Source organism: Panthera tigris, chromosome D4, assembly GCF_018350195.1.
Source record: "Panthera tigris isolate Pti1 chromosome D4, P.tigris_Pti1_mat1.1, whole genome shotgun sequence".
Taxonomy (NCBI): Eukaryota; Metazoa; Chordata; class Mammalia; order Carnivora; family Felidae; genus Panthera; species Panthera tigris.
The window spans coordinates 57,238,828-57,253,153 of NC_056672.1; the positions used below are offsets into that span (position 1 = coordinate 57,238,828).

Genomic DNA, 14,326 nt, shown 5'->3' on the forward strand with positions numbered 1-14,326 from the left:
TTTTCCCAAAACAAATGGGCAAACTTCTCACAAGGGTGAATTCACACGTGCGCAAAAGGGAACCAGCAAAATCATTTGTGTTTTCAGCAGCACCCACTTCCGACCCTTCAAGTCCCACCCCATCAGGTTTTAGGTTTTATTGTTTTTAGAACTTGGGTCCAGTAACAGCCAAAGTTCTCCATTGCATATGGAATTCTGTTTTCTGGTAATCATTCTTCACATTTATCTTCCTTGGAGGACACATTCTTCTGCGATGCATGGGTGCAGGCAGCCAAGAGCACAGAACTACAGGGACATTTGTCCTCCAGACCTCACTGGGTGAAGCATTTCTGACTCACCAAGTTTCTCACAGCAGCCTTCACGTCCTTGTTCCTCAGGCTGTAGATGATGGGGTTGAGCATGGGGGTCACCACCCCATAGAAGAGGGAGACGAGCTTATCTGAAAGGTCCTGCTTGTCTGCCCCCAGGGGGTCCTTGGATTTGGGCTTCCCATACATGAAAAGGATAGTCCCATAGAAGACGACCACGACAGTGAGGTGGGCAGAGCAGGTGGAGAAGGCCTTTTTCCTCCCCTCAGCTGAAGGGATCCTCAGGATAGTGGTGAGGATGAAGACGTAGGAAACAAAGATGAACAGAACTGGGACCCCCAGGAAGATCACATTTGTCACTCCCATACTGATCACATTGATGGAGATGTCAGCACAGGCCAACTTCAGGACAGCCAGGATCTCACAGGTAAAGTGGTTGATGATGTTGTTCCCACAGAAGGGAAGTCTCATTGCAAGGGACGTTTGAACCATGGAGGCAGCACTTCCAGCTGCCCAGGAGCTGGCAGCCATGGGCACATAGGCCGCCTTGCTCATGACCACAGGGTACCTAAGGGGGTTACAAATGGCCACATAGCGATCAAATGCCATCATGCCCAGAAGCACACACTCTGTGGCTCCCATGGCGAAGGAAAGAAACATTTGCACAGCACAGGCTGAGAAGGGTACAGTTTTCCTGGGGGTCAGGAAGCTGTCGAGAATGAGGGGAACTGAGGAGGTTGTATAGCAGATGTCCAGGAAGGAGAGGTTCCCCAGGAAGAAGTACATGGGCGTGTGCAGGCGGGAGACAGACACGGTGACCAGGATGAGGACCCCATTACCCAGCAGGATCACCAAGTACATCAGGAGGATGAGGACAAAGAACGTCTTCTCTAGCTTTGGGTGGGCCGAGAGTCCCAGGAGAATAAACTCTGTCACAGAGGCAGTCTGGTTGACACTTTCCATGGTATGTCTCCTCCTTCAACAGAGGAAAACACCCAGGTATCCAAACTCAGTGTTCTTTGCCCTGCATAGGCCGAGGGCATATGATCTAAAGTTCCAGTTAGGCTGAGTGATTGGATAATAGTCTTAAAAGCCCACAGTCTCTATTTATTTCCAAGAAAAAGAAGCAATAAAATCAGAAATTACTTTGGGACCATAGGACATCAAGTTTACAATGTTTAAAATGGTGATTCTAATAATTTAATGAATTTGATCAGAGATAAGACACATAACACATTCAGTTTTTTTTGGTTCTGTGTCCATATGGCAGTTCATCTCATTAAACTTTGATCAGAAAAGTGACATTAAGTTTGCTCCATGCTCTCCAACTTTGTGCCCGTTACTAGTGAAATGATTAGTTGTGAATCCACAACTAATTTCCTCTCCAGGTCATTCTCACAGAAAACATACTCTTGTTCCCAAGATCTCCTTTCTCATGGGCAACACTGGCTCCAGGGCTTTCCATCCATCCATCTGTGTCTGAACATCCTTCCACCTACTTTTTGAGCACCCAGTAAGTGGGTATGACAGTTCCTATGAGGAACAGGGGTGCTTCATAACCAAGGCTTAAGTGAGCTCACAACTTAACAGGAAAGGGAAGCAAAAGATTCAGAAGAGACTAGAGTATCCATAAGGGCACCCAGGGTATTGATGGAAATAGGGTCACAGAAAGCTCTTTGGTAATATAAAATCCAGCTGGACTTTTAAGGACAAAAAGAGATGGAAAGACAAGTGTGTGTTGGGTGGGAGGGAGTCTCAAAGTAACTTTGTGCTCTGGAAATGCTAATACATCCCAAATAGTTTGAATCTGATGTTCCACGAAGCTACAGGACTGGCTCTAAAGATGCAGAGTGAAATCACAGTTTATGGAAATCTAGTTCTCTTAGATAAGTAGAGCAGTGATTTTTTTCTTATCATTCTACTGGGTCACCTTTCCTCTAGGTGAGCATCCATACAGGAATCAGTGAGCATTAGTAGTCCTTGAGCCTTTTGACTTATCTGCTAGATACGTCACTCAGACTAATATTCTGTCACTGATTCTGTTCCCCAAGTAATCTAGTCCAACCCTCTCTCCCATTCGAGATCATTTTCTATGCCCCACAGATGCATGGCTTTTTAGTTTCAGCTTGATATCTTCTAAGAATGAAGAGCTCATTACATTCCTAAATGGTGTACTCCATTATTTGCAGAGCTCTAGAGTATTAGAAAATTTTTCTTCACATTGAACCAAGAAGACAGCTTCCTAAGAGTTCCTTATTCATATGGTGGTACTCAGCTTCCTTCTGGAATTGCAGTGAATTTGTGGAAAGTCATCAGGTCTGTAAGCCAGAGATTTGGGCTATATTCTTCTTAACCTTCTAACTTGTTGTTTAGACTTCAGTACTTCCTTCCCTCTCTTACATCCTTAGGTTACCCTATTCTGTGTTGGGATTAAAAGAGATCAATGGTGTTCAAACTTTTTAGTAAAGATAATTTCTTTTTTTAAGGAAAGGGAACTTTTTGCTTTCTTAAATTCAGAGCCCTAAAATATAAAGCAGAACTGCTTTTGTTGAAGTGGGGAAGGAGGGCTCAGGAAGTCCGGGCTGCTGAGCCAGTGAGGCTCCTTCAAGGCCAGGCTACAATGATGACAGCTCCAGATCCCATTTACATTGCAGGCAATATAAATGGTCCCCTCTGGAGCCTAACTCTGGGACAACTCCAGCCATTTCCATGGCTACTATGTGGATAATGCTCCATGGAGATACAGAAGAGGCTCTGAAACCATGGAACCATCTCATTTCCAGGGGTGTCTCTAAAATTAGATGATCACATTAAATGAGACTGAAAAGTTTCAGAGGCTTCCTGCCATCTAGGTTTTTCTAATCCAGGAAGAAGATATTTGTGTGGCCCTCAGTTTTGCAATACCACTGAAACTACTTCATGTCTTCCCTTTTCAAGTCCCAACCTTTTTGAAAAATCAAGTGAGAAGCTGGAAATGTTACTGTGCTAACGAAAGGTTGAGTATTACTCTGATAAGAACTCTCACTTACCTTTATCAGGAACCTACTGAAAAAGGGTCCCTACAGCTTGGGAATAGTGCATGGGCCAGAAATAGCAACACTATTTTGAAAGGCTCAGGCTGAGATGTCCACCTCTGATTTGAAGAAGGGATGAAAACCATTCATCCTATCTGTCTTGATTCTGTGCTTTAGGCACAATCTCCAAAGGAACAACCAGTACATGCAGAAGGCGATTTGAAATCAGTGCTGTAATTGGGACTATTGTGTTCCCTGAAGTGATTAAAAGTTTGGAAATGGAATCATACAAAGTCAGAAAACTTTTTATACTTCTGGGAAAATGTCCCCAGGATCTAATTATGCTGAAAGCACTCTAGGAAAACTTCTTTTTCTCTTCCCTTTGTTCCTGCTAGAACTTTCCATTCTTAGGCCAGTGAAGAATATCGAGGGAACCATTTCCATGTCCTACTTGAATGTCTACAAACTTCAAAATGCTTAAAATTCTTGAAAAGAGCAGCTGGAGAGGTATGAATTATTTATAAACAGCCTATGTTTGGGGCATTAAGGAACCAGCAGCTGCAGGCATAATGCATCTGTATCAAGTGCTCAAGGGCATGGCTTTGGACACTTGGGGGGAACTTCCACTGAGAACCCTAAGGAGACTTCAGGAAAGAGGAGGTTTCTGGCCAGGCCTTGAACAATGAGGGAGAATTTACACATGAAGAGATAGGAAAGGGGTGGTGGGAAAAGGAAAACCATCTTGGGGACAGAGCTTGGCACAGGTCTTGGGCTTGAGTATTTCTTCCATAGCTTCAAAAAGTCATTTGTTTGGAAAGCATCATGGAACAAGAGATATGGAACAAAGTCCAGGGAAGTTGTGCCTGGGTGGTTCAGTTAGTTAAGCATCCAATTCTTGATTTTGGCTCAAGTCACAATCTCACAGTTCATGAGTTTTAGCCCTGTGTAGGGCTCTGTGCTGACAGCCCAGAGCCTGCTTGGGATTCTCTCTCCCTCTCTCTCTGCCCCTCCCCCAACTTCTCTCTCTCTTTCTCTCTCACTCTCAAAATAAATAAATAAACTTAAAAAAAAAAAAGAAAACAAAGTCCAGGGAAAACATTCTATGTCTTCTATGTGGGTAGAGTCTGGCTGCAGCCTCTAAGATGGCCCTCAATTTTCTTGCCTACTGATATTCATGGCATTGTGTAATTCCCTTCTCTTAGTGACTTGATTCTAACCAAAAGACTACACTGTCTTTCTGGGTTTAATGAAGCAAAATGTCAGATTGGAGAGGCCTGTGTGGCAACGAACTGAGGGCAGGAACTGAGGCAAGGAACTGTGTGGCAGACAGTGTAGAACTGAGATCCTCAGACCAACTACCTTCAAGTTACATGGCCAACAATCACGTAGGTGAGCTTGTAAATAAAACTCTTCCCTCTTCCCCAATGAAACCACCAGAAGAGATCCCAGCCATTGTCAACATCTTCATTATAGTTTTGTGAAAGACCCTGAAACGAAAGACCCAGCTAATCAGTGCTCAGATTCTTGACTTACAAAAACTATGAAACAATACATGTGTGTTCCTCTAAACTAGTAAGTTTTGTAGTAATTTGTTTTGCAACAATAAATAAATAACAATAAATAAATAAATGGATTCATGGAGTGAGCTGTGAGGAAGAAGCTAGGGAAAGGAAGAGGTGACACATCTAGAAGAGGTGACACATCCCAGTGAAAGGGAACCTTCTGTTTTCCCAAAAGGCTATCTCATTGCCAGAGGACATTAGTGATCGGAAGGATTTTCCTCATTCTGGACCAAAGCTTGCCTATCACCCTCCTTCTCACTTAGCTCTTGGGGGTTACACGTGACATGGTTGCTTCCTCTTGTGTATCATCCTTTCAGAAGTAAGAAGACAATAAATCATTGTAGACATGTTCAGTAGCACTGAAGACATGAGCCTGAAGTAAGCACAGCATTCCTTCCACAGTGATTTTACAAATAGCATACAGTAACTAAACAGTAACTAAATAAATATATGGTGAAACCATGACTCAAAGCCATCCTGCAAACCAGTCCCTATCATCAGATCACATGGCACAAGGAATCTCGGGCCCTCAAATGACCTTGTGACAGGGGCTTTTCACTATGATTTAGAGCAAAGTAACAGTAATAAATGCAATAACAAGCCACCAATAGAATACACCTTCCTGTTGTGTTGAAGGTTCTAGGAAATTCTTTACACAAATTTGTGCCTTGTCAATAGCAGTCGTGATAACAAATCCATACATTTACGCAGACTGATAGAAAGCTGTTCACTTTTGGGGAGTAAATTTTACTTACAGTGAGATATATACACCTTGAGTGTATGATCCAGTGAGTTTTGACAGATGTGCACACTATGTAGCCCAAATCCAATCAAATTAGAGAATATTTCCACCACTGTGATGAGTTTTCTTATGCCCCTTCCCAGTCAGTCCCCAATACCACCATGCCCAGAGCAATTTCCATTGTTTTAATACTTTTCACCTTTTTAGAAACATCATATTAATAGAATCATGCAGTAACTATTCTTTGCCTAAGTCTTTATTCAGAATGTTTTTAAGATTTATCCATGTTGTTAAATGATTTAGTGGTTTGTCTTTTTTTTTTTTTTTTTTTTTTTTTTTTTTTTTTGCTGAGTAGTACTCCATTATATGGATATCCCAGTTTGTTTACCCATTCTCCTTGCTGATGAACATCTGGGCTGTTTTCCAGTTTTGGCTGTTATGAATGAAGTCATTATTAACATTCTCATACAAGTCTTTTTGTAGACATGTGTTTCAACTTCTCTTGACTAAATACCTGAGAATGGGATTGCTGGGTCATAGCATAGGTATATACACTTAGTTTTATAAGAAACAGACAGATCTTTTGCCAAAGTACACCATTTTACACTCCTATCAGTAATGTACAAGAGTTCTCACTGCATCACATTCCCATCAGTGTTCGATGTTGTCAATCTTTAAAATTTTAGCCAACCTCTCAGTCAGTTAAGTGTCTGGCTTCCGCTCAGGTCATAATCTTGCGGTTCATGGGTTTGAGCCCTGTGTCAGTCTCTGAGCTGTCAGCACAGCACAGCACAGCACAGCTTGTTAATAAATGTACATTAAAAAATTAAAAATTTTAGCCAAATTGATTGATGTGTAGCGGTCTCATTGTGATTTTCTTTGCATTTTCCTGATAACTAATGATATCGAGCACTTGATCACTTGCCCATTGGTCCTTCATATAGCTTTGTCAATTATCTGTTCAAGTATTTTGCTCATTATATACTTTGTTGTTGTGTTTAAAAATAATGGTTTGTAGGAGTCCTTATGTATGTTATTTTTTAATTATTTTTTAATGTTTATTTTTGAGAGAGAGAGAGAGAGACAGAATGTGAGCAGGGGAGGGACAGAGAGAGATGAAGACACAGAATCTGAAGCAGACTCCAGGCTCCGAGCTGTCAGCACAGAACCCAACGCAGGGCTCAAACTCACAGACTGTGAGATCATGACCTGAGCTGAAGTCAGATGTTTAACCTACTAGGCCACCCAGGTGCTCCCCTTATATATTTTAGATACGAGTCTTTGTCAGATGTGTGTATTGTGAATATTCTCTCAGTGTGTGTGGCTTCCATATTCATTTTCTTAATAGTGTCTTCTGCTGAGCACATGTTTCAAATTTTGATGAATTCTATAATTTTTCTTTTTTGGTTACTCTTTTCCATATCTTATCAAAGAAAATTTTGCTTACCCCCAGTCACAAAGATATTTTTCAATGTTTTATATAAAAAGGTTTATAGTTTTAGCTTTTATGTTTAGGTCTATATTCCATAGTGAATTAATTTTTTATTTTTGTGTCTAGTTCTATCAATTACTGAGAAACAGATATGAAAATCTCCCATTCTGACTATGGACCTATCTATCCCTTTAATTATGTCCATATTTTGTTTTATATTATTTTGAGGTTTTGTTACTAGGTGAAATACATTTATGATTTTTATGTTTTCCTGATTTATACCTTGTCATGATGAAATGTCTCTTTTTATGGTAATATACTTTATTCAAGTCTACCTTATCTGATACTTATATATCCTCCAGCTAACTGTTTGATATATTTTTCCATCCTTTTCTTTTCAACCTAGATGTGTCTGTATATTTAAAATGCTTCTTTTAGACAGAATTAAGTTGTCTTTCTTTTTTACCCAGTCTGATAGTCTCTGTATTTTAATTAGTATGTTTAATCTATTTCAATTTAATGTAATCATTGATTAGTTTAGATTTACTATTTTGTTATTGTTTTCCATTTATCTCATCTATTTTTTGTTCCTCTTTTATTCCTTTCCTGAAATCTCTTGGGTTAATTGAATAGTTCTTAGAACTAATTCCATTTTAATTCATCTATTGAATTTTTGGCTTTATCTCTTTTCTAGTGGTTGCTTTAGGGATTACTGTATACATCTGAATATTTTAGTTGTCTCAAAATTATTACTCAAACAAGAATACATAAATCAGTCAGAAAAGCAAATTAATAAATCAACCGCAGTGCCAGACTACTTCTGCCAGCATATTCTAGGTACTTGCTACTCAAGGTGTAGTCTAAGACCAGTAGTGACATCACTTGAGATCTTGTTAGAACTACAAAATCTCTAGTCCCACTCTGGATTTACTGAACCATAATCTGCATTTTAACAAAATCCCCAGATGATTCATATTAACATCAAAATTTGGGAAGCACTGTCATCATCAATTAACTGACATTCTGGGGTAACACAGAGCACATATTAGACCCATCAGACTCCTTATTTGATGATGTCCATCACTTCTTGGAACCCATCACACCATGATCATCTTTGGTCAACTTGGGTAGTTTTGTTTGCTCCTTTTGTGAGAACAACTCCCCGATTGGCCACAACCACACAACCAGTCTTTTGTTGTACTATCAGCTGCTTGGCTTTCTGCATTATTCTAAAACCTGATACTTACCTAGCCCCCTCTAAATGGAAAATGCACAATGCCTTTGCTCCATCCAATGCCACATTTATTTTATTTATTTATTTATTTATTTATTTATTTTCTGTTAAATTCTTTCTTCTAACTCCACAGCTATGTTGTGTTTGCATTGGAATACCTTCTGGACTGAAATGATTGCTCTCTTGAAAGCCAGACAACCTGATTCAGAATCTCTGTGATATATGGTCCTACTGTTGGATACATAGTAGTCAGAGGTTGAATTTCCTAGTTAATAGATTATGGATTCAAAGTATGAATTTTAGTGGGACACAGATATTTAGTCCATAGCAGCCCTCATTGGGTAAAAGCAGCCCTATCTCCTCCTGATTACTAGGATTAGTTATATGTAACTAGGAGTGACTCTTTGCCTTGCCTTCTTGTCTCTTGGCGTAAGAAGCCCAACATGACTGGGGGATAGCCATAGCTTTAAGTTTAGTAGATATAACAGAATAGAAAGTCCAGATATTAATCCTTACATTTATGGTCAATTGATTTTCAACAAAGGTGCCAAGGCAATCCAATGGGGGGAAAGATAGTCTTTTCAATAAATGGTCTGCAACAATTAGATATTCACATGTAAAAAATAAATGAAACCTTTTCTTCACACCATACAAAAAGTTAACTCAAAATGGATCACAGACCTGAATGTAAAACTTAAAAGTATACAACCTGTGGGGTGCCTGGGTGGCTCAGTCGATTGAGCATCCGACTTTTGATTTCATCTCAGGTCATGATCCCAGGGTTGTGAGATTGAGCCTTGCATCAGGCTCCATGCTGAGTGTGGAGCTGGCTTAGGATTCCCTCTCCTTCCATCTGTCCCTCTCTCCCACTCGTGCATTCTTTCTCTTAAAAAAAAAAAGCTATACAACTTCCAGGAGGAAACATGGAATAAAATCTTTGTAACCTTGGATTAAGTAAAGAGTTCTTAAATAAGACATCAAAATTTATTTTTAAAAATTGATTATTGTACTACAGAATTAAAAACTTTTGGTTTTCAAATGACACCATAAAAATGAAAAGACAAAAAAGACTGAAATATTTGTAATTTGTATATATGATAAAGTACTTATATCCAGGTTACATAAAAAACTCTTATGTATGGCTCAATAATGAGAAGATAAACTGCCCAATTTAAAATATCTTCACTAAAGAGGTACGTGAATGGCTAATAAGCACATGAAAAGATGTGCAACATTAGTAGCCACCAGGGAAATGCAAATTAAAACTACAGTGAGCTACTACTACACATCTATAAGAGCTACGTTGAAAATACTAATAACACCAAGTGTTGGTGAGGATGTAGAGAAACTGGCAATGTTGTACACTGTGGGAATTTAAAATGATACAGCCACTTTGGAAAACAAGCTAGCAGTTTCTTAGAGTTAAACTTATTTGTACCATTCAACCCACCAATTCCACACCAAGTTGTGTACGTGAATGTTCATAGTAGCATTATTCATGATAGCCCCAAACTGGAAAAATCCAAATGTCCATCAATGAATGAATAGATAAACACAAGATGTCAGATCCATGTAATTCTAGTCTGTGATACAAAGGAGACTACTAATGCATGTTATAACTAGATGAGCCTCAAAAACATGCTAAATGAAAGATGCCAGACACAAAAGACTATATGTTGTATTGCTCCATTTATCTGAAATTTCTAGAAAAGGCAAATCTTTCTAGAAATGAGTAGATTAGTAGTTACTGGGACTGGAGTTGGGGACTGATTGACTACAAATGGGCATGAGAGAACTTTTTGAAATGATGTAAATGTTCTAAAATTGGTTTGTAGTGATAATTGCACAATTGTATAGATTTATCAAAAATCATTGAACATGACTTATAATGGGTGAATCTTATGGTAGGGAAGTTACACCTCAATTAAGTGCTACAAATGTTTAATGAGACTCTTTCTGTGTCCCCTGGTAGAAACAACACTTCTCTGGGAACTAGGACACTTATACCTACAAAGCGTAATGTTACAGTGACTGAAAGTAAAAATTCCCCCAGTAGCTAACTGGAGGTGATGTCATCAGGGATACTCTTGCTACCACCCATGATTCCTAGACCATGTATTTTGCCTTTTGGGGGCACAGAACCATAAAACAGCCATTAATTTAGGATCCATATACCCCATTCTTGAAGAATATTATCACCAGGCTGGTGCCTTAGCAGTGCTTTCAAAAGGCCATTATGTCATTCCCTCAGACAAGTTATTTCTGGATGGTGCAGTATATGGAAGGATCAGTAGATCTCATAATCACGATCTCACAATGACACCAACTTTGCTAAATGAGCCTTGGACCAATGAAATATTACACGGGATAAGTCAAACCCTCTGTGAGTTGTCAGATGGTGATGTTAGCTAATGCCCTTCAGAGAGAAAAGGTAGCCCATACTCAGAAGAGGTGTTGATTTTAATCAAGATGGATCACTGCACTTTCAGAATGGAAATGGCCTAATGTAATCAGCTTACTGCCAAGTGGCTGAATAGTCTCTTCGAATGAGGGTTGGTCTCTGTTGCTGAGAGTTTGAACAATTAGCTGCTGAAGTAGCTACATACTCACTTTGTGAGTGAGTCCCTGTTTAGCAAATAACCTCCTGCAATCATGGCTACTCTGTTCATTGTACCAATGATAGAGGTGGAATGACATCAGTTCCCTGAGTCATTCTGTTTGGTTGTTGAGCCTAGTGGAGAAGAAGGAGGCTCTGAAGGTGCTCCTAGTACATGAGCAGCTAAGGAGATGAGAGGAACCAGACTCAGATTCAAATACTGAAATAAAAACTGCTGTAAGACAGAGTGGGACTTTCCCACCAGTGGATGGAAACACAGATCCCAGGAAATTCACAGGTGGAGATCACTTGAGATTTAGTACTCCCCCTTCATTGTGTGGAAGAATATACCTGAGATTCTTCAAGAGCAGAGAATACACTCTCGGTCTCTCAGCTCTATGTGGCTGGTCAGGGATTTAAACCTAAACATTTTATATTACATCAACCTCTGGACATGTTCCACATTTACAGGTGATGGGATCCACAGAGAGCAAAGCCACTGTAGCAGAGAGGGAGTACTGATTACAAGAAGCACTGCATATTGAGTTCACAACAGTTGTTTCAAAACTGAATTCTTTAAGACTTCTGTGCATTATAGCCTAGCACTCCATTTGCACAAGGCACATGATAGAGAATATCTACTTTATACATTAGTAATCATATTAGATATGACTTTTATTGCCCTCTTTCAAAGAAAGTAACTTAATCTAGATTATTCAAAAATACAATCTAATATAAAGGAGTGTCCTTTAGAAACAAAAGGGCAGGAATACAGGCTAGGCCTAGGAAAAATTGGAAACTGAGAACTGGGAACATATGAGGAAGCCCTCAATCATCGGTTCTTTGGCTGTTCTTTCTTTTCTCTTTGCAGACTTGTTTTCTCTTTACCACCCCAGTACACGTGGGTGAACACAATTACCCCAAAACTCCCAAGTTTGTATGTTATGAATGTAGTGACTCATTTCTTGGGTATTAACAACAATCCCCAAAATCTGGCAGAAAGAATCTGGTTGGTCGAGGTAGGGTCAGTGTTGCACAGCTCAGACATGCATAACTTAACCTGTGTGGATAAGGAAGAAAGGTGACAGAGGAAATGCCCAGAGAAATGAGATTATTGACTCCTAAGCTAGAAAGCCAAACAAAAAGACACTATAATAATATATCAGAAGTGATTCAGTTAACTGTGGAATTGAACTGTCTTCGTGTCATAAGCCTTCCTCAGAGGAGTTATTTAACATATTTCATTAATAACAAAAATGTTCATTTATTGAGAGGATATTCTTTGTTAGCCCTTGTGTATCACATATGTATATATATTAAATTAAAATGAAATATATTTATTTTTTATTAATATAATTTATTGTCAAATTGGCTTACACACAACACTCAGTGCTCATCCCAACAAGTGCCCTCCTCAATGCCCATCACCCATTCTCCCTCTCCCCACCCCCTCCTAAGTGAAATATATTTAATCCCCACAACAATTCCATGGGGTTGGCTTCATTATGTCCATTTTACAAATTAAAAAACTAAGAGTCTATAAGATTAAGTAGCTTTTTAAAAATGTATCTGAAGTTACACAGGCAGGGGCACCTCCACATCAGTCAGGCTCCAAAGTCCATGCTCTTAACCACAAGAGTAATTACCAGTGGATTTGTAGCATTGGTGCCAGTGTCCAGTCCAAATCCTGAAGAGACAGAGGAAATTGAGTTTGACCATTAGAGTCTGGATGGTTGCAAACATTAATTCCAGGGAAATAAAGGGACTCAGAATATAAACTTTGCATTGCAGTAATAATGAACTGAAGAGTGCTAGAAATTTTATTCTTGGCCTACAGTATCTGGAGTTTGATTAGTGTTGACACAAAATCCTCCTTCACAAATCTGGGTAGGAATAGATGTGCTTTATGTACAATAAAAGAAGATGGAGCCAAAATAAGCTCTAGGATATTAAGCAGGAAATAAACAGGAAGCACTCTGGGTCCCCTGCAGGGTTAAATGGTATCATTTGGGATGTCTTGGTGTTGGTAATTTTGCAAAATGGCAGGTTGGTTTTCAGTTTGGACACCAATTAAGAAGTGACTTTTCCTCACTGCCATACCCCCCCCCCCCTTGCATAGTAGAGCAGAAAACAACATAATGGGCACAAATTGCAGCTGGTCAGCACATGAACAAGGAAAGTATGTTTTTCTTACAAAGTTTTCCATTTTTATTTATTTTTTTCATAACAAAAATAAAATATAAGAGTCACTTATCCTTGTTTCTAGGTGATGTAGCACAGTCCTCTCCCCTCTTCATTCCAAAGATTTGATGTTCATTGTCAATCACTCAGGAAAGTCCCATCCTGATGCGCATTGTTTGGGCAGTTTTGTGATGAGACTGGTGTGTAGGACCATCGAACAAATCTATGATTATGAAGCAGTCATTTCCTAGGAGATCTGTGTGCACAGAGCCACAAGGTATGCTGCTTCCCCCTACTCTCACTAGGCAAAGCATTTCTGACTCACCAGAGTCTTCACAGCGACCTTCACATGCTTGTTTCTGAGACTGTAGATGATGGGGTTGAGCATGGGAGTCAGCACTCCATAGAAGAGGGATATAAGCTTGTCTGAAAGGTCCTGCTTATCTGCCCCCAGGGGGTCCTTGGATTTGGGCTTTGCGTACATGAAAAGAATGGTCCCATAGAAGATGACCACCACAGTGAGGTGGGCAGAGCAGGTAGAAAAGGCCTTTTTCCTCCCCTCAGCTGAAGGGATCCTCAGGATGGTAACAATGATGAAGACATAAGAGACGGAGATGAACAGAACTGGGACCCCCAGGAAGATCACATTGGCCACCCCCATACTGATCACATTGATGGAGATGTCAGCACAGGCCAACTTCAGGACAGCCAGGATCTCACAGGTGAAGTGGTTGATGACATTGTCCCCACAGAAGGGTAATTGTACTGCAAGAGAGATCTGCACCAAGGAGTTGGCTCCACCAGCCACCCAGGAGCTGATAGCCATGGGCACATAGACAGCCTTGCTCATGACCACAGGGTACCTAAGGGGGTTACAGATGGCCACATAGCGATCAAATGCCATCATGCCCAGAAGCACGCACTCTGTGGCTCCCATGGCAAAGGAGAGGAACATCTGCATGGCACAGCCTGAGAAGGAGATGGTTTTCCTGGGAGTGAGGAAGCCATCCAAGACGAGAGGGATGGATGAGGTTGTGTAGCAGATGTCTAGGAAGGAGAGGTTCCCCAGGAAGAAGTACATGGGCGTGTGCAGGTGGGAGTCAAGGATGGTCACCAGGATGAGGACCCCATTGCCCAGCAGGATCACCAGGTACATCAACAGGATGAACACAAAAAACGTTTTCTCAAGCTTTGGCTGATCTGACAGCCCCAGCAAGACAAATCCCACTACAACAGATTGGTTGCCCACTTCCATTT

At 40.2% G+C, this 14,326-nt stretch overlaps 2 protein-coding genes across 2 annotated transcripts; both read right to left on the reverse strand.

Moving 5' to 3' along the window:
- Positions 1–311: 311 nt before the first annotated feature.
- LOC102971560 (olfactory receptor 13C7) lies at positions 312–1,277 on the reverse strand. Its single transcript, XM_007076480.2, has one exon. The coding sequence runs from the start codon at positions 1,269–1,271 to the stop codon at positions 312–314; it is 960 nt and encodes a 319-aa protein (XP_007076542.1). The 5' UTR covers positions 1,272–1,277.
- Positions 1,278–13,370: 12,093 nt separating this feature from the next.
- LOC102957008 (olfactory receptor 13C7-like) lies at positions 13,371–14,326 on the reverse strand. Its single transcript, XM_007076602.2, has one exon. It carries the CDS (start codon positions 14,322–14,324, stop codon positions 13,371–13,373), a length of 954 nt encoding a protein of 317 aa, XP_007076664.2. The 5' UTR covers positions 14,325–14,326.

Coding starts and splice junctions, on each gene's coding strand:
- LOC102971560 (XM_007076480.2), bottom strand. CDS start 1,271: ATGGAAAGTGTCAACCAGACTGCCTCTGTGACAGAGTTTATTCTCCTG.
- LOC102957008 (XM_007076602.2), bottom strand. CDS start 14,324: ATGGAAGTGGGCAACCAATCTGTTGTAGTGGGATTTGTCTTGCTGGGG.